General features: G+C 40.9%; 1 protein-coding gene across 1 annotated transcript; it reads left to right on the top strand.

Moving 5' to 3' along the window:
* Nucleotides 1-1,081: 1,081 nt before the first annotated feature.
* LOC120572832 (zinc finger protein 239-like) lies at nt 1,082-18,123 on the top strand. Its single transcript, XM_039822307.1, has 4 exons — nt 1,082-1,107; nt 13,054-13,189; nt 16,057-16,218; nt 17,265-18,123. Exons 2-4 carry the CDS (start codon nt 13,097-13,099, stop codon nt 17,880-17,882), a joined length of 873 nt encoding a protein of 290 aa, XP_039678241.1. The 5' UTR covers nt 1,082-1,107; nt 13,054-13,096; the 3' UTR covers nt 17,883-18,123.
* The last annotated feature ends 1,934 nt before the right edge of the window (nt 18,124-20,057 follow it).

Genomic DNA, 20,057 nt, shown 5'->3' with positions numbered 1-20,057 from the left:
TGTGAGACTAGCATCTAACGTTAGCTACTCTTCTGTGCTGTGAAGTAATGTCTGGCTATGTGAGACTAGCATCTAACGTTAGCTACTCCGCTGTGCTGTGAAGTAATGTCTGGCTATGTGAGACTAGCATCTACTGTTAGCTACTCTGCTGTGCTGTGAAGTAATGGTTATATGAACTAGCATCTAACGTTAGCTACTCCGCTGTGCTGTGGAGTAATCTGGCTATGTGAGACTAGCATCTACCGTTAGCTACTCTCCTGTGCTGTGGAGTAATGCCTGGCTATGTGAGACTTACATCTAACGTTAGCTACTCTACTTTGCTGTGAAGTAATGTCTGGCTATGTGACACATCTAACGATAGCTCGGCTGCGTGTGAGTAATGCCTGGCTATGTGAGACTAGCATCTAACGATAGCTACTCTTCTTTGCTGTGAAGTAATGTCTGGCTATGTGAGACTAGCATCTAACGTTAGCTACTCCGCTGTGCTGTGAAGTAATGTCTGGCTATGTGAGACTTACATCTAACGTTAGCTACTCTTCTGTGCTGTGAAGTAATGTCTGGCTATGTGAGACTTACATCTAACGTTAGCTACTCTGCTGTGCTGTGAAGTAATGTCTGGCTATGTGAGACTAGCATCTACCGTTAGCTACTCCGCTGTGCTGTGGAGTAATGTCTGGCTATGTAGAGCTGCGTTAACGGTTCCGCTGTGCTGTGAAGTAATGTCTGGCTATGTGAGACTTACATCTAACGTTAGCTACTCTGCTGTGCTGTGAAGTAATGTCTGGCTATGTGAGACTAGCATCTACCGTTAGCTACTCCGCTGTGCTGTGGAGTAATGTCTGGCTATGTGAGACTAGCATCTAACGTTAGCTACTCCGCTGTGCTGTGGAGTAATGTCTGGCTATGTGAGACTAGCGTCTAGCAACATTGTTGTGAATGCTGTGGAAACACTAGCTGTCAGTATTGCATATTGCACCTTTTTAAATAAGGTAATTTCTCCAAACTTACCTCAATTATGACCTCCTGCTAGTTATACTACAGCACTTACTGTGTAAAAAAAACCCCCCCCCACCCGCAGAAACAACAACAGAGAGCAGAAGCCAGCAGGCAAGTGTTATTTAAATAAACTTCTGGTGTACTTCCAAACTTTCCAATTCATTGTTTTAGGAGTACATAATAACCTATTTGTACTAGTGTAGAGGTTTGTAGGGGTGTGACGAGATCTCGTACAACGAGAACTTCCTGCGGAAATAATAAACGGCGAAAGAGTGACAGACAAGACGAACACAATATTGTAAGAAAAGAATGCCGTACTACTAACTACTGCACCCTAAGTCGCGGGTGCAGTAGTTAGTAGAGAGCTGTGGTGGTGCTGTGAGTGTTTCTGCATAGTGCTCGTGTTAGCCGCGGTATACGGCATTTTTTCTTACGTTTACATATTGTGTTCGTCTTGTCTGTCACTCTTCGCCTATTATTTCCGCTGAAAACCCAAATGTTGCCACACAAATGATTTAAAAGTGGCAGGGGGATCTTCAATAGTAATTCCACGCTCCATCACGCTGACATCACATCGCCTCACGAGACAACTTTTCACCTCGACGAGAAATCTCATCTCGTTCTCGTGAACCCGATCCCGTGATGTGTCTCGTCTCGTGTAGTAAGCGTCTCGTCACACCCCTATATTGAATAAAGGACTATTTCCCAAGTTTTATTTCTTCATTGAAGTTTTCTGTAAAATAGTATTACAATCTCAACTCGTCTCGATCTCGTGAACCCAGTCTCGTGATGCGTCACGTCTCGTCACACCCCTAGAAGTTTGGTATCATTTCGGGCATTATTAGTGGGGTCATATACGAGATACAAACGTGGATCCATTACTGTATGTACACACTAGGGCTGCACGATTATGGCCAAAATGATAATCACGATTATCTTGATCAATATTGAGATCACGATTAATTATCACGATTATTTGTTGATTTAACCAAAACAAATTTTATTGTCACATAGGCCAATTATAACTGCTTTTACATCCATTTTGTGCTACATTCCTCCTTTTATTGAAGGATACTGTGAAGGAGTAATGCCATTTCAGCTGTTGTGCGACCGCTTTCCATACATGCACGTTTGCCGTAAGGTATCTAGGGTAAACGTACCCATTAAGCCCACCAAAATCTGAGTTCAGTTATTTTTCCTACATACTGACATAGTTTATTAACATAATAATTTGTTAAAATGTAAGATTAATCTCTCATTTGAAAATAAATTAATTTATTTGTGTATGCTTTATCATATAAAATAAAGATATTTTATGAATAAAGTCAAAAGTCTGGCATGGGCTTAATTGGTACAGTGGCACCATTTTAAGACCACATGTGTTCCAAATAAGCCCACAACAAAAATGATTGACAAAATATACACGGGTATCCCGTGATGTCACACATTAAAGACGGCGCCATCTTTAGGACCACCCAGGGACCGGAAGTAAACAGGTAAAATATGCCTTCTATCTGCTGTGCCGTGGGCTGTGATAACAGCAAGTCAAAAAAAATCGGGATATACGTTTTATAATATTCCTAAAAATACTGAAAGGAGACATAAATGGTTAGCTGCCATTAAAAGGGATCAGTGGACTCCCACAGAACACTTCAGACACTCCTTAACTGACGTTAGCTAGCTACGTAACTACATGGAAACGGACCAAATTATGTTTATGCCCTGTACAGTAAAATAGTGTTTTAGACTGCTAGCTGTAGTCTCGCACTGAAGTTCCCTTGTGAATTCAGCTGTAGCGTGAAAAAGGGTAAATAGCACACTGCAGGTTGGAGGAGCGTAGTGTGTGAAAAGTGACGATCGGAGGTGTTCACAAGGGAAGAAGCTTAGAGTAACGTAACTATGGAGAATACAGATATTGAACACATCGAAGAGGCTTTTGAGTTTTTAGTTATGGTCATAACCACTACAGTGCTCAATTACCTATTTGTGAGGGTGAAATAAAATAAAAATGTTCGCCGTGAAGGCTTGAACGGTCTTCTGGAAGACCTCCACCAGACCAGCGGGCGCTTGTAGGATTGTTATCGGGCTCAGCAGGCGAGGAATGCGGGGAGGAAGTTGAAGGATGCCGGTCCGGGCTGCTAGCCTGGCTAAGGAAACTACCACACAATTCGCCACTGCAGAGACTCATATTCACCAACGACAGCACACAAAATGGATATATATATATATATATATATATATATATATATATATATATGCTACAAATACACATGGAACTGCTGCGTGATGATTATTACCGGAGCCTGGCTGAACACACTCACTCATCCCAGACGGCAGCTAGCAGCTAACAGGGTAGGTGAATTTAAACAATGGCTAAGTTGCTAAATGCTTCTTGTTGTCATGTAAGGTCCCTGTTCATGTTGAACAGACATTTTAATGGCATTTTGTGTCTGTTAAGAGGCACAAAGGCACTCTTTATCTTAGCTATGCCCCCTGCCGTTTTAGCTGAGTGGGAGCTCATGCTAAATGCATTAGCTGCATCAGCTCCGTGTTGCTAGCACCGTTTGTTTTGCTATCGACAGTACTCCTATACATATAGCAATCAAGATTAACGGAAAAATTGCCCGGTGTTCCCCTTTTTAAGGGACTCCCGGGTGTAAGGAGAAGGATTGTGGACGAGGTAGATGTAAATGTCGCCAAAAGACATGTTTGGCAAGCTAACGACAGATTTCAGCGGGGTCAGTAGTTGATTCGGAAGTAAATACGGATCAAAACCCCAAATATCAATTTTATTGTAATAGCGTTGCTTTTATTTATCAGAGATGAGCGATTTTCGTCTGAGTAACGTTAGCAGAACCCGTTTCTTTGGCGTTAACGTTTGCCATTTTCCCTGGCATCATAGACAGTAAAATTAAGCCTGGAATCGACGGTTGGTGGCGCTCGGTCCTAAAGATGGCGGCCACAACAAAAAGGTGACGTCATTGATACCCATGTATAAGTAATTATTATTTTACAGTTAGTGAAAACACCAAATATTTATTCAATAATATGTCTTACATTAACAAGTATCCAAAAAAACCATTTCATTTTATGTTTGGCTTGCTTTAGCCAATTTGTCACTTGAACCAATAACGACCATCATCAAACCACAAACGTGACTTGAAGAGCAGCTTGTGAAAAAAGATAAGACTACAATTATTATTCTGATAAGCTACATTCATAGGTTTTATTTTTCAATATTGATAATATAACAATTTTTAAAGTAGTAAAAACACTGACACTGAGTCATTAACCTGTCTTATGTTAACATTTACTTAAGAATTAAAAAAAAAAGTTTGTTGGCATGCTTTTGCCAACTTATCACCTACATTTTAACATCAGGTATCAAACATGACTTGCAAAACAGCTCATAAAGTACAGCATCTTGATTTCTTGGTGGTTTGCCAGGTGAAAAGGGTCAGCACCCTGCCGGTTAGCCCGGCAAAGGATGAACCTCCGACATGCCTTGATGATTTTAGATGCTGTAATTCTTCCTTTTTGTCATTTTTCTCACTGTAAACAAATGATTATGCAAATGAGGTTACATACAGTGATTTGTGATGTACCCTTGTTAATGATGTCAGTAAGGTAAAAGAACATCAAAGTCACAGGATTACAATAAAAATGACAATTACAAATCTTTACATCAAAAATTCCTATCAAACTCATCATTTCAGGAATTTCCTATTGAAACACATGAGATGGGCTTAAATGGTTCTACAGTGACTACCAGGGAAATAAAGATGATGTTAACACGAAATTATCAAGGTATTTTCATTCAAAGTTGGCTTGCGCTACCTGCATTTTAGCTCACTGTACCATTTAAGCCCACCTTGGAAAAAAAAGGCATTTAAAAAAATATTTAGCCCACCCAAACCATTTATTGAGTCTTAATTTGTAGATCGATGTAAAATGAATCCGAAAACATTTAGTGTACATACTTAACATTTTTAATCCTTCGGCAGTGTATCTATCAGTATGGCTATATTTTGACCTAGTGATTAGCTCGCTACGCTAACTAGCAAAACCCATCTTTCCAAATGAAATCAAATAGTACAAATTGGCAAAAAACTACTTGATAATACACAGCAATCAAATCATTAATCTCTCAATTTACATAATATGAATGTACTTACCAAGTTAGTGGATGTAAATTGTTGAAAATAGTTTCCTTCTGAGGGGTCCCAAAACACCAAAGTTTTGAGGCGACTTTATGTGAGCTTCCTTGAGACTGCACTGATGTAGGCTGGCATATCTCAGCATTGACAAATGTGATTGGTTCTCAACAAAAACTGATGTGTAACTAAGAACTTGTTAGATTGGATAAAATGAGTAGCATAAGACAGCCCCCTCTTTTTTTTTTATTTACTTCAAAGTTGCAAGTGGGCTTAAATGGTGCCTGGGCTTAATGGGTACGTTTACCCTACCTGACGAAATAGCAACGCGGATTTCATTGGCTCATTACACTGCTACTTACATGACTGCGTTGCGCTCTGATGCTCTGAAACCCAAGTTAGAGGCAACATAAACATTGCATGTCACGCTAGTAAACCCTAATAACATGTTACACAGCAGGTAACGTTAGCCTACTGTTAGCCACAGTAGTAACTGGATTAAACACAGCTAAAAAGCTGACAGCTAATGGGTGTAGTGTGAATGTATTTCCAACAACGGGACGTCAAAACAGTGTGCTGCTAAAGCTATGAGCTAACAGACACAAACTGGCACTATAGTCACTGCTGTTGTCTGAAAAACAAAACATACGGGACATAATGTTGCGTTTACTGGTAAACTGGTAAACTGGTAAACGTGACCGGCTTATGATGACCGACTGCTACCTGTTGTGGAATTTTCCTCCCGTTACTCCTCTGTCCTTTGTGACGGTCTACATCTAGAAACTAAGCTGCGCGGTGCAGGGAAAAACTCTGATTGGCTCACGGAAGCACGTGATCAGAGAGTGGTTTATGGAGCGCTAGAGTGGCTTTGCAAAAACTTTGATAATGAGCGTTCTATGATGCATTTTAAATATCGCTCGATCACGCAAATTTGATCGTGGGAAGCCAAATTCGTGATTTGTGATTAAAATTTGATTAATTGTGGTACCATGGTATAACAACCAGTTAACGTTACCTGCCGGTCACATGGTCTCTAAACAGGCCGCTCACGGTGAAGTCCTGCACAGCTCAACAGCTAGCGGCTGCTCGCTCTGCCTGCATTCTGCTGCGGTTCAGCGGCTAGCGAGCTAACTGCTAACAGACACCGCTGCCGCAGAATTTGTATTGTTTGTTTGATACAAATTCTGTCATTATATGTAATTTTATAAAAGGTTTCTAATGTCAGCGTACTGGCCTTGCAGCAGCTGCTTGAGCTTTTTCTTCAATCGTGTGTTGAACATGATCGAAGAATGCTGCTACATCAGAGCGGCCAAAGCGTCAAACAGCTTCCCCGTACTTTTTTTGACAAGCGTCCTTGACAGGGCGGCTAGAGCTTCTTTGCAGCTCAAGTCGGCGGTGGTGTGTACGTACAGTTAGCGCCTGCACTAAGCTATTTAGCTCATAACGCTAGCTTCTAGGAGTCATGTCATGTTAGCTTCTAGTAGTCATGTTAGCTTCTAGGAGTCATGGTATGTTACCTTCTAGGAGTCATGTTATGTTAGCGTCTAGGAGTCATGGTATGTTAGCTTCTAGGAGTCATGTCATGTTAGCTTCTAGGAGTCCTATCATGTTAGCTTCTAGGAGTCCTATCATGTTAGCTTCTAGGAGTCATGTCATGTTAGCTTCTAGGAGTCATGTCATGTTAGCTTCTAGGAGTCATGTCATGTTAGCTTCTAGGAGTCATGGTATGTTAGTTTCTAGTAGTCATGTCATGTTAGCTTCTAGGAGTCATGGTAGGTTAGCTTCTAGGAGTGTGTGTACGTACAGTTAGCACCTGCACTAAGCTATTTAGCTTATAACGCTAACTCTCCCAATGTTAGACCCAAGTGAAAAAAGCTTCTGGGGGGTTGTTTGGCTCGAGGTCATGGTGCAAAGGACCGTAGGGTGAAAGTTACAAAAACATCTTCTGATGCACAACCTTGGACACATCATCAGTGTGGTTTCCAAGAGTCAATGGGTATTTCGGGTCTTGCAACAGACACCCTAGTCCTGGCGACCCGACCAAGGCTGATCAGACCCCGGCCTGTGTCCAAGTGGCATTCTTCTGCCCCCACTGCTCTCCCCTCTTTAACCAGAGCCATCTGGATGCTTTTTCTACTGCCTCCATGTTGTTGCCTATAGCTCTTCTTCGGCTAGCACCTGTTATGCCCAGCATGCCGTATGCCTTGCTCAGGGAGTGACTGGCAAACCCCCTACTGCCCACCTCTACTGGCGTACACCTGGTCCTCCATCCATTCCTCCGACAATTCTCCACCAGTTCTTGATTTTTCTCCCTCTTTCTCTCTTGTGCCTCCTCCATCCTGTCCTCCCAGGGCACTTTCAGCTCTAACAGGATTAGTTGTTTTGTGGCCTCAGAGACCAAGATGATGTCAGGTCTCAATTTGGACTGGGCGATGTGTGTTGGGATTTTCAGCTGCCTTTCCAGGTTGACTGTCATCGCCCAGTCTCGGGCCGTGGAGAGCAAACCTCTGTGTCTTCCCTGGCTTTTGTCCTTCCCTGATGAAGTGAATGGCATTGGCTGTAGCTTGGGTGTATCGGCTGTCCTTGATCCCCTTGCTGATTGCCTCAGCGATGGATTTAAGGACCTGGTCATGCCTCCATCGATACCGGCCCTCAACCAGCGCCTTGGAGCACCTGCTCAGGATGTATTCTAATGTTCCTATTTTGGAACAAAGGGGACATGCAGGTGTCTCTATTTTTCCCCATATGCACAGGTTGGATGAACTTGGAAGGACATCATAGACCCCCTGAATCAAAAAATTAAATTTAAAAAGTTAAATTACTCCCAACCATCACTTTAAGTGGCTCCTTTCAGAGTTATCTAGGAGTCATGGTATGTTAGCTTCTAGGAGTCATGGTAGCTTCTAGGAGTCATGGTATGTTACCTTCTAGGAGTCATGTTAGCTTCAAGGAGTCATGTTAGCTTCTAGGAGTCATGGTATGTTAGCTTCTAGGAGTCATGTTAGCTTCTAGGAGTCATGGTATGTTAGCTTCTAGGAGTCACGGTATGTTAGCTTCTAGGAGTCATGGTAGGTTGGCTTCTAGGAGTCATGGTATGTTGGCTTCTAGGAGTCATGGTATGTTAGCTTCTAGGAGTCATGGTATGTTAGCTTCTAGGAGTCATGTTAGCTTCTAGGAGTCATGGTATGTTAGCTTCTAGGAGTCACGGTATGTTAGCTTCTAGGAGTCATGGTATGTTAGCTTCTAGGAGTCATGGTATGTTGGCTTCTAGGAGTCATGGTATGTTAGCTTCTAGGAGTCATGTTAGCTTCTAGGAGTCATGGTATGTTAGCTTCTGGGATTCACGGTACGTTAGCTTCTAGGAGTCATGGTAGGTTGGCTTCTAGGAGTCATGGTATGTTGGCTTCTAGCAGTCATGTTAGCTTATAGGAGTCATGGTATGTTAGCTTCTAGGATTCACGGTATGTTAGCTTCTAGGAGTCATGGTAGGTTGGCTTCTAGGAGTCATGGTATGTTGGCTTCTAGGAGTCATGTTATGTTACTGCATCAAATCTGACTCCTATTTTATAATTCCTGCGTTTTTTTTTTTGCATGGATTTACATTCACCCTACACAACAATGAATCAGAGACGATAGGTACAGGTAACCATATCTTTTATAAGAGTTGTACAACACAGATCAGGGCCCGTATCCCTTAAGATTCTGAGAATCCTCTCAGAGAGCTCCTAACTTAACCTAAAAATTCTTTGCCAGGAGTTTTAGCTTAGAAGTGATTCCAGAACATTTTCAGTGAACTCTGAGCAAGGAATGGATGGAAAATCCTATCTTAGTGAGGAGGTGTGGTTGACCCCGTTGCTAGGTATGAGTCATCATTTCAAAAGCCGTGATTGGTTGATCCTAAAAGTTTGATGATGGTGATAATGAGCAAAGGATGTACCCTCAAATCAATAAACATAATTATACACTCTAATCTTATGCAGACTGTAATTGTAAATAATATTTCACATTCAAGAAAATATCTGGAAAATGAATAGTAAGCTGTTGCGGTTATAGCCTAACATTAGAATCTAAAATATGTGAAAACTTAAGCTCATTACACCCTGTTCAAATAATGATTTGTGTCTTATTTGCTCATATTAATATCCTAGCTGGCATATTTTGTACTTTCACTCCCATATGGACCCCATTGAAAACAAGATGGCCTATCTCAAGGGGCTGTCCTTAATGAAGTAGAAATTGCAACGTTACAACTCAGTGTGGTCTTAACGAGGGTAACGCGGCTCAGCTTTTATCAATGTCTGTGATTACTTTCTTCTCCGGTGTAATAGCGTTGTGGCGTCGAGTTGGTGAAGTAATTGCATCTCTAAGGAGATCCACCACAAACATGATTCCTGCACGATCCAATCTGTAGCGTCTCAATAATTCCCTGTCATCCAGTGTTTGCAGGACATCTCTCCTGCCTCCTCTGTTGGCCATTTTGTGCAGCTGCTTAGGGGAACTCCTAAGCCACTAAAAGTCCTCTTCCCTGCTCTTAGCCGATCTCGCCTTAGGAGCCCTTTTAAGCGCTAGGACTCTTGAGGAATAGCTTTTATATTAACTGGGATTTTCGTGTCGCTTTTAGGGGAAATTCTAAGAAAACGTCATGCCTCTGAGAATTTTCTTAGAATTTGGCCGCTAGGAGCCACTTTTTGCACAAAAATTCTTTAGGGATACGGGCCCTGGTCTCTAGGGATAGACAAGTCATGCCAGGGTTGCACAGCCTCCTTTTCTTATACACATTTCCTTTTTTTCTAGCCAACTGTACAAGTCCTGCATGATTCAGTGAAATATATGAATCATGATTTTTTAGCTTAGAATTGATATCACGATTCCCTGCCACAATTCTTTCCTCACAAAGTGTAATGTTTGTTGCACACATGAACCGTGACAAAAGAAAATACATTTGCAGTACCAATTCCACATAAACACAGAGGCTTCAATGAATAAAGAAAATAAAGTACATCCTGGCCATTACTTACTTGTACCTCGCCCAGAGTACTTTTAACCACTTCCTCAATGAATGCATGCAACTGCACATTATACTTCTGAGACTACTGAACAATGTACCTACTCCTGAGACTACTGCACAATATATTCCTGAGACTACTGCTTGTAAGTCTTAACTAGATTTTTAATATTCTACACTGCTAATGACGATTTGCCTGATTTTGCCGCTTTATAGTAAATCAATCAATCAATAAAAATGTATTTCTATAGCACTTTACAGCAACTAGCAGGTATCCAAAGTGCTTAACATCAGAAACCAAGAGTAAAGACACATATCATACAATAGAAAGAATGAAAAAAGAAAACGGTAAAATCAGAAAAGGTTACAAAGAAACAGAAGAATGAACTTGTCCCACCACTGCTACGTATTAAAGGTCAGAATAAACAGGTACATTTTAAGTTTGGAGATAAAAAGAGCTTCATCTGTAATAGCGCAAATATCAGGGGGTAACTTGTTCCAGAGACTCGGGGCAGCAACTGCAAAAGCCTGATCACCCCACCGTTTATATCTAGGGTAAACGTACCCATTAAGCCCAGACACCATGCCCTCTTGCAACTTTTTTTTTAGTATGTACACTTAATGTTTTCTGATTCATTTTACATCGATCTACAAATTTGGGTGGGCTAAATATTTTTTTAAATGCCTTTTTTTCCCAAGGTGGGCTTAAATGGTACAGTGAGCTAAAATGCAGGTAGCGCAAGCCAACTTTGAATGAAAATACCTTGATGATTCTGAAAGTTTGGCAACAGAGGGACAACTATGATAAGTTTACAGCATATTTAGGCTCCAGCCATATCTTTATAAATTTATTTCATTTTGGTGTTAACATATCATCTGTATTTCCCCGGTAGTCACTGTTGAACCATTTAAGCCCAGTATGTTCCATTTAAGCCCATCTCATGTGTTTCAATAGGAAATTCCTGAAATGATGAGTTTGATAGGAATTTTTGATGTAAAGATTTGTAATTTTGTCATTTTTACTGTAATCCTGTGACTTTGATGTTCTTTTACCTTACTGACATCATTAACAAGAGTACATCACAAATCACACACTGGCCAGAAGTATTGTTTTGTAACCTAATTTGCATAATCATTTGTTTACAGTGAGAAAAATGACAAAAAGGAAGAATTATAGCATCTAAAATCATCAAGGCATGTCGGAGGTTCATCCTTTGCCGGGCTAACCGGCAGGGTGCTGACCCTTTTCACCTGGCAAACCACCAAGAAATCAAGATGCTGTACTTTATGAGCTGTTTTGCAAGTCATGTTTGATACCTGATGTTAAAATGTAGGTGATGATAAGTTGGCAAAAGCATGCCAACAAACTTTTTTTTAAATTCTTAAGTAAATGTTAACATAAGACAGGTTAATGACTCAGTGTCAGTGTTTTTACTACTTTAAAAATTGTTATATTATCAATATTGAAAAATAAAACCTATGAATGTAGCTTATCAGAATAATAATTGTAGTCTTATCTTTTTTCACAAGCTGCTCTTCAAGTCATGTTTGTGGTTTGATGATGGTCGTTATTGGTTCAAGTGACAAATTGGCTAAAGCAAGCCAAACAAAATGAAATGGTTTTTTTTAGTTAATGTAAGACATATTATTGAATAAATATTTGGTGTTTTCACTAACTGTAAAATAATAATTACTTCTATTTTGTCAATCATTTTTGTTGTGGGCTTATTTTGAACACGTGGGCTTAAATGGTGCCACTGTACCAATTAAGCCCATGCCAGACTTTTGACTTTATTCATAAAATATCTTTATTTTACATGATAAAACATACACAAATAAATAAATTTATTTTCAAATGAGAAATTAATCTTACATTTTAACAAATGATTATGTTAATAAACCTTGTCCGTATGAAGGAAAAATAACTGAACTCAGATTTTGGTGGGCTTAATGGGTACGTTTACCCTAGACCTTGGCACTTCTAAAAGTCGCTGATTTGAAGAATGCAATGACCAGTTGTGCTCCCGCAAAATTAAAATTTCAGACAAATAGTCCGGGTCCAGGCCGTTTGAGTAAAAGCAGTTACATGACAAAAAAAGAGACTTTTGTTAGAAAAATGATGCGTGTGTGTTTTTACTATTTTACTATATCCGTGCTAGGGCTGCACATTTCAATCACATTTTTATCGAAATCACAATATGGACTAGTGCAATATCCAAATCGCAGAGGGGGTGCAATATTTGTTAAAGGCAAAATATGTCTAACCATTCGGAATGAAGTATTGAGGTACTGTGGAGACGTCCCGGCCTACAAATCTTATCCTACAAATCCTATCCTAAAGACTACAGAAAACATCCTTGTATGTAAAGATCCTCGCAACAATCACACTATAATTATTATTTAAAATCATTTTAATATTTTTCACTAAAAATGAGTATAATTATACAAAAGCAATCATTCCCTCCAATATCGTGAATCATATCGCAATCGCAATATCAGTCAAAATAATCAGTTAGATATTTTCCTCATATCGTGCAGCCCTAGTCTGTGCATACCAGATAAAGGACTGAGTGATGTCTGAGGGCGAAGCGTATGATGGAGAAGAGCAAGACGAACCGATATAAGAATATATTTGCTGCCTTTGTGTTTTATGTAACCATGGGTGTAACCTGCTTTTAATAATCAGCTGCTCTGAGTGATCGCCACTCCATCTCATGAGGTGCATGTAATAGATTCCTTGCTGCAAGTAAACTAGCTTTGAAGAAGACTCAAGGGACTTTGTCAAGTCTTTGATATTCATCCTAACCGCTTCTATTGTTGTTGTGTATGGATGTGAGGAGAACAAGAGGAGACAGCAGCTCCTGAATATCTCTGCATGCTTTGATTTGTTCTGAACAGAATCCAGAGCGAGTCCAGCAGCCCCAGTGGAGATCTGAGAGGAATGGAGGAGGACAACCAGAACCAGGAGCAGCAGAGCAACCAGGTCCCCAGGAGACCAGCAGCAGACTGGGACTCTGATACCAAGGATGTTCAGGTCAGTGTTCAGGACACAACAACCACTCAGAACGTTAACGTACATACAGTGCCTTGCGAAAGTATTCGGCCCCCTTGAACGTTTCGACCTTTTGCCACATTTCAGGCCTCAAACATAAAGATATAAAACTGTAATTTTTTGTGAAGAATCAACAACAAGTGGGTCCCAATTATGAAGTGGAACGAAATTTATTGGCTATTTCAAACTTTTTTAACAAATAAAAAACTGGAAAAGTGGGCGTGCAAAATTATTCAGCCCCTTTACTTTCAGTGCAGCAAACTCTCTCCAGAAGTTCAGTGAGGATCTTTGAATGATCCAATGTTGACCTAAATGACTAATGATGATAAATAGAATCCAGCTGTGTGTAATCAAGTCTCCGTATAAATGCACCTGCTCTGTGATAGTCTCAGAGGTCCGTGTAAAGCGCAGAGAGCATCATGAAGAACAAGGAACACACCAGGCAGGTCCGAGATACTGTTGTGGAGAAGTTTAAAGCCGGATTTGGATACAAAAAGATTTCCCAAGCTTTAAACATCCCAAGGAGCACTGTGCAAGCGATAATATTGAAATGGAAGGAGTATCGGACCACTACAAATCTACGAAGACCCGGCCATCCCTCTAAACTTTCAGCTCATACAATGAGAAGACTGATCAGAGATGCAGCCAAGAGGCCCATGATCACTCTGGATGAACTGCAGAGACCTACAGCTGAGGTGGGAGACTCTGTCCATAGGACAACAATCAGTCGTATACTGCACAAATCTGGCCTTTATGGAAGAGTGGCAAGAAGAAAGCCATTTCTTAAAGATATCCATAAAAAGTGTCGTTTAGTTTGCCAAAAGCCACCTGGGAACCCACCAAACAATGTGGAAGAAGGTGCTGTGGTCAGATGAAACCAAAATCGAACTTTTTGGCAACAATGCAAAACGTTATGTTTGGTGTAAAAGCAACACAGCTCATCACCCTGAACACACCATCCCCACTGTCAAACATGGTGGTGGCAGCATCATGGTTTGGGCCTGCTTTTCTTCAGCAGGGACAGGGAAGATGGTTAAAATTGATGGGAAGATGGATGGAGCCAAATACAGGACCATTCTGGAAGAAAACCTGATGGAGTCTGCAAAAGACCTGAGACTGGGACGGAGATTTGTCTTCCAACAAGACAATGATCCAAAACATAAAGCAAAATCTACAATGGAATGGTTCACAAATAAACATATCCAGGTGTTAGAATGGCCAAGTCAAAGTCCAGACCTGAATCCAATCGAGAATCTGTGGAAAGAACTGAAAACTGCTGTTCACAAACGTCTCCATCCAACCTCACTGAGCTCGAGCTGTTTTGCAAGGAGGAATGGGCAAAAATGTCAGTCTCTCGATGTGCAAAACTGATAGAGACATACCCCAAGCCACTTACGCTGTATCGTACGCGAAAAAAGGTGGCGCTACAAAGTATTAACTTAAGGGGCTGAATAATTTTCGCGCTCAATATTTCAGTTTTTTATTTGTTTAAAAGGTTTTAAATATCCAATAAATTTCGTTCCACTTCATAATTGGGACCCACTTGTTGTTGATTCTTCACAAAAAATTACAGTTTTATATCTTTATGTTTGAGGCCTGAAATGTGACAAAAGGTCGAAAAGTTCAAGGGGGCCGAATACTTTCGCAAGGCACTGTATGCTTGGTTAATGTTCCACAATGTGGAGTTTTATGATGGAATGTGTGATAAACATGCCAAGAGTAATTTTATTTTTCGTTTTATTATGGTGTGAAGTACATTTTAGTTTGCTCTAATGTTGTTAGCTTTGAATCTTATATATTGTTAGCTATAGCTCTATTATTAATTCAGGCTAGGGTACATCGGTAATGTTATTTAAAATGACTTAGTTAACATTACTTTCCTTTCAAAAGCATCACTTACCCGTGGTACGCTCCATAGGGTTTGTCACACAGTGGCCCCGTGGTACGCTCCATAGGGTTTGTCACATAGTGGCCCCGTGGTTACCTCCATAGGGTTTGTCACATAGTGGCCCCGTGGTACGCTCCATAGGGTTTGTCACATAGTGGCCCCGTGGTACGCTCCATAGGGTTTGTCACATAGTGGCCCCGTGGTACGCTCCATAGGGTTTGTCACATAGTGGCCCCGTGGTACGCTCCATAGGGTTTGTCACATAGTGGCCCCGTGGTACGCTCCATAGGGTTTGTTACTTATTCAGGGATGCCCCGAATCCTGATTCGGATGAATATTGGGCTTTTTGACGGGGTTGGGTTTCTGCCGAACCCTAGAATTTTCTTCCCACTGAACCGAACCCTACGCTCGTCGACGTAATGATGCTGCTGTTGATTATGGTAAGGTCTTTACGTAGGTGGGAAAAAATGGAACTGGTGAGCAGAACAAGTTGTTGTTTGGCAGTACTTACAGTCAAAAGAAGGCCATTCAAGTCCAGCTCCATGTTCAATCTGTTCAATGCTGATTGGTCTGGTGGTGACGAGGACCCTAAACTATACACAACATGGCCGCTGTTACAACATCTGGTATGAAACGTGAAAGAATATGAGTTTTGAATGAAGGAATCTCCAGACAGCAGTCAGAATGCAGCAACTTCAGGTACAGCAAAGGAAGGACAGTCCCTGTTTACTTCATTCATGTGTTTACTGGGTTCATGGACTGAGGATGGGAGGAGGAGTCAGCACAATCTTAACCAGTGGATTCAGGATTCAGCCAAACCCCAAATATCTGGGTTCAGTGCATCCCTAACCTTATTATTATTATTATTATTATTAGCCTGCATTAAAATACAACAGGTACATATTGCTGTTCAGTTAAGTCCTGTTATTATTTTAACATTGTGACCATTGCTGGATTTCAGGACAAGAGAGAAATGGAGGACGACAACCAGAGCTGGGACTGGGAATGGGACTCTGATACCATCAAGCTCCCCAGAAGACCAGCAGCAGACTCGGACTCTGATACCAATGAGGTCCCCAGAAGACCAGCAGCAGACTGGGACTCTGATACCAACCATGTTCAGGTCAGTGTTCAGGACACAACAACCACTCTAAAGAAACCAGGAAGAGAGTCAAGGCTCTGTTGATTCTGCAAGTCAGAAGCAGAGTATGAGGGCGTGCCCTGACAGTACCTAGGTAAGGACTACTAGCCAGTCAGAAGCAGAGTATGAGGGCGTGCCCTGACAGTACCTAGGTAAGGACTACTAGCCAGTCAGAAGCAGAGTATGAGGGCGTGCCCTGACAGTACCTAGGTAAGGACTACTAGCCAGTCAGAAGCAGAGTATGAGGGCGTGCCCTGACAGTACCTAGGTAAGGACTACTAGCCAGTCAGAAGCAGAGAGTATGAGGGCGTGCCCTGACAGTACCTATGGTAAGGACTACTAGCCAGTCAGAAGCAGAGTATGAGGGCGCCCTGACAGTACCTAGGTAAGGACTACGAAAAAGAGAATAGCCAGTCAGAAGCAGAGTATGAGGGCGCGCCTGACAGTACCTAGGTAAGGACTACTAGCCAGTCAGAAGCAGAGTATGAGGGCCGCCCTGACAGTACCTAGGTAAGGACTACTAGCCAGTCAGAAGCAGAGTATGAGGGTGTGCCCTGACAGTACCTAGGTAAGGACTACTAGCCAGTCAGAAGCAGAGTATGAGGGCGTGCCCTGACAGTACCTAGGTAAGGACTACTAGCCAGTCAGAAGCAGAGTATGAGGGCGTGCCCTGACAGTACCTAGGTAAGGACTACTAGCCAGTCAGAAGCAGAGTATGAAGGTGTGCCACACTAGAAGCTTGGCGAGCATTATTATATGTGTTACAAAATGACCCACATTTGTCTCTGTAGTAAAGGCTGGACTACAATAGAGCTGTTTGGAGCAGTTTGTGAACATTGTTAACATGTCTTCAACTGGCACATATATACCTTCATTTTGTCATGAATAATTGTATGAAGAATTAAAATTGTGAGAGCTCTCTCTCTCTCTCTCTCTCTCTCTCTTTTTTTTTTTTTTTTTTTTTTTTTTTTTTTTTTTTTTTTTTTTTTTTTTTTTTTTTTTTTCTTCCTGTTTGTCTGTTGCTATAGAAACGGAGAGGAAGAAAGGGACCCAAACGTCACCACTGTCAACACTGTGACAAATCCTTCAAAACATCTGCATATTTAAAGATTCATCAGAGAATTCACACTGGAGACAAGCCTTGCAGCTGTGATCAATGTGGGAAAACGTTTTCTCAGAGTAGCAACCTTAAAAGTCACCAGCGCATCCACACTGGAGAGAAGCCATACCGCTGTGATCAATGTGGGAAAAGGTTTTCTCAGAGTAGCAACCTTAAAAGTCACCAGCGCATACACACTGGAGAGAAGTCGTACAGCTGTGGTCTGTGTGAGAAATCGTTCAAAACTCTACAACATGCTGAAAGCCACCGCCGTGTTCACACCGGAGAGAAGCCCTACAGGTGTGAACAATGTGGGAAAACCTTTTCTCATAGTGGTGGCCTTAAAACTCACCAGCACATCCACACTGGAGAGAAGCCTTACAGCTGTGATCAATGTGGGGCAGCTTTTGCTCAGAGTAATACTCTTAAATCTCACCAGCGCATTCACACTGGAGAGAAGCCGTACTGGTGTGATCAATGTGGGAAAATGTTTTCTGAGAGTGGTAGCCTTAAAAAACACCTCCAGCGCCTTCACACTGCCTCGTAGTGAACATGTTTCAGAGCCAAGCTGTTCCCTCCTGCCTCCTCCTCATGCCCTGATAGCTGAGTTTGAGTTTGTTTGTTCAGACTGAAAGTAAAGACACTGATGATGTCATACGTCCTCTGACATCACAGAGACACACACATACACAGACACACACAGACATTCAAAAGCAAACCACTGATTTATTCATCTGAATATTTATCAATGAAATAAAACGAGGCCACATGCTGATTATTAGAGACTTGATTTGGTGGATTTATTCTTCCTGTTGTGTCTGTGTTTAAACTCCTAATTAAAAGGTAACGTTTACGTTACTAAAAGTTGTGTTGTTGCTGCTGACAGACTGATTATTATTCTAAGTGTCCCAACATTATGGGATGGATCCCTACAGAGATGGACCTTTTTATTTAAAGAGTAACAACCCCGAAATCAGCATCACCAAACCCACCAGACTCCATGTAAATAATCAGGACTTTTAGTGTGTATAGAGCCAGCATATCTCCACCAGACTCCATGTAAATAATCAGGACTTTTAGTGTGTATAGAGCCAGCATATCTCCACCAGACTCCATGTAAATAATCAGGACATTTAGCATGTATAGAGCCAGCATATCTCCACCAGACTCCATGTAAATAATCAGGACATTTAGCGTGTATAGAGCCAGCATATCTCCACCAGACTCCATGTAAATAATCAGGACTTTTAGCGTGTATAGAGCCAGCATATCTCCACCAGACTCCATGTAAATAATCAGGACTTTTAGCGTGTATAGAGCCAGCATATCTCCACCAGACTCCATGTTAATAATCAGGACTTTTAGCGGTATATAGCGGCCAGCATATCTCCACCAGACTCCATGTAAATAATCAGGACTTTTAACGGTATAGAGCCAGCATATCTCCACCAGACTCCATGTAAATAATCAGGACTTTTAGCGTTATAGAGCCAGCATATCTCCACCAGACTCCATGTAAATAATCAGGACTTTTAGCGTGTATAGAGCCAGCATATCTCCACCAGACTCCATGTAAATAATCAGGACTTTTAGCGTGTATAGAGCCAGCATATCTCCACCAGACTCCATGTAAATAATCAGGACTTTTAGCGTGTATAGAGCCAGCATATCTCCACCAGACTCCATGTTAATAATCAGGACTTTTAGCGTGTATAGAGCCAGCATATCTCCACCAGACTCCATGTAAATAATCAGGACTTTTAGCGTGTATAGAGCCAGCATATCTCCACCAGACTCCATGTAAATAATCAGGATGTTGTTGGAATTTGTCGGGTAATGATTTAATCATTGGCAAATTATGAAAGATGTTCAATCAATATTAATAGTTATGAATATGGTTATTAATAACTTTATCAAATCGACAAACAATCAAAACATGGTAGCACCGTGCAAGTCAGGGACCAATAATCAAACTGTGCAACAGTCTCATTTCTGTGGCAGGGCTTGACATTAACTTTTTGAGGCACTTGTCCTTCGGACAAGTACATTTACGTTTCACTTGTCCATGCATAAAAGTCACTTGTCCGGGTAAAGATTCATCATTTCATAAAAAAAATTGTGTTTTGCTAATGCAGAATTTGAACAAACCGTTGAAAGCATCCAAACACTATCAGCATTAATACAATTCTGTTGAAACTGTAGAAACAAACGTGCCCCAACAATAGATTTCCCATTCAACAAGAAAAAAGGATCTCCAGACTCCATAATACAAAGTAATATGTTGCACGCCGGTGTGCAGAAGTTAATATATTGAGATTCTAAGTCAATATTTTAAAGTTTGTCATTACTTTCAGATTCCTAGTCAATATTCTAAGTTACTTAGTCAATATATTGAGATACTAAGTCGATACTTTGAGATATTGAGTCACTATATTGAGATTGTAAGTCAATATTTTAAATGTTTTTTAGGTTTGAGATTCTTTGTCAATATTCAGAGTTACTAAGTCAATATATTGAGATACTAAGTCAATATTTTGAGATAAATCAATATATTGAGATACTGAACAATATAGTGAGATATTAAGTCAATATTGAGATACTAAGTCAATATTTTGAGATAAATTAATATATTGAGATTCTTAGTTTATATTCTGAGATACTAAGTCAATATTTTGACCAGAGGTAGTGGTGACTACGGCTTGTTTATTGCTAAGGCAAAATT

Source organism: Perca fluviatilis, chromosome 14, assembly GCF_010015445.1.
Source record: "Perca fluviatilis chromosome 14, GENO_Pfluv_1.0, whole genome shotgun sequence".
Classification (NCBI taxonomy): domain Eukaryota; kingdom Metazoa; phylum Chordata; class Actinopteri; order Perciformes; family Percidae; genus Perca; species Perca fluviatilis.
This window is presented reverse-complemented; position numbering and strand designations above follow the sequence as displayed.

What these genes read in the sequence shown, in the direction of transcription:
- LOC120572832 (XM_039822307.1), top strand. Translation starts at nt 13,097, where the DNA reads ATGGAGGAGGACAACCAGAACCAGGAGCAGCAGAGCAACCAGGTCCCC. An exon ending in CTGATACCAAGGATGTTCAG is followed by an intron (nt 13,190 to 16,056) that starts GTCAGTGTTCAG and finishes GCTGGATTTCAG; the next exon opens with GACAAGAGAGAAATGGAGGA. An exon ending in CTGATACCAACCATGTTCAG is followed by an intron (nt 16,219 to 17,264) that starts GTCAGTGTTCAG and finishes CTGTTGCTATAG; the next exon opens with AAACGGAGAGGAAGAAAGGG.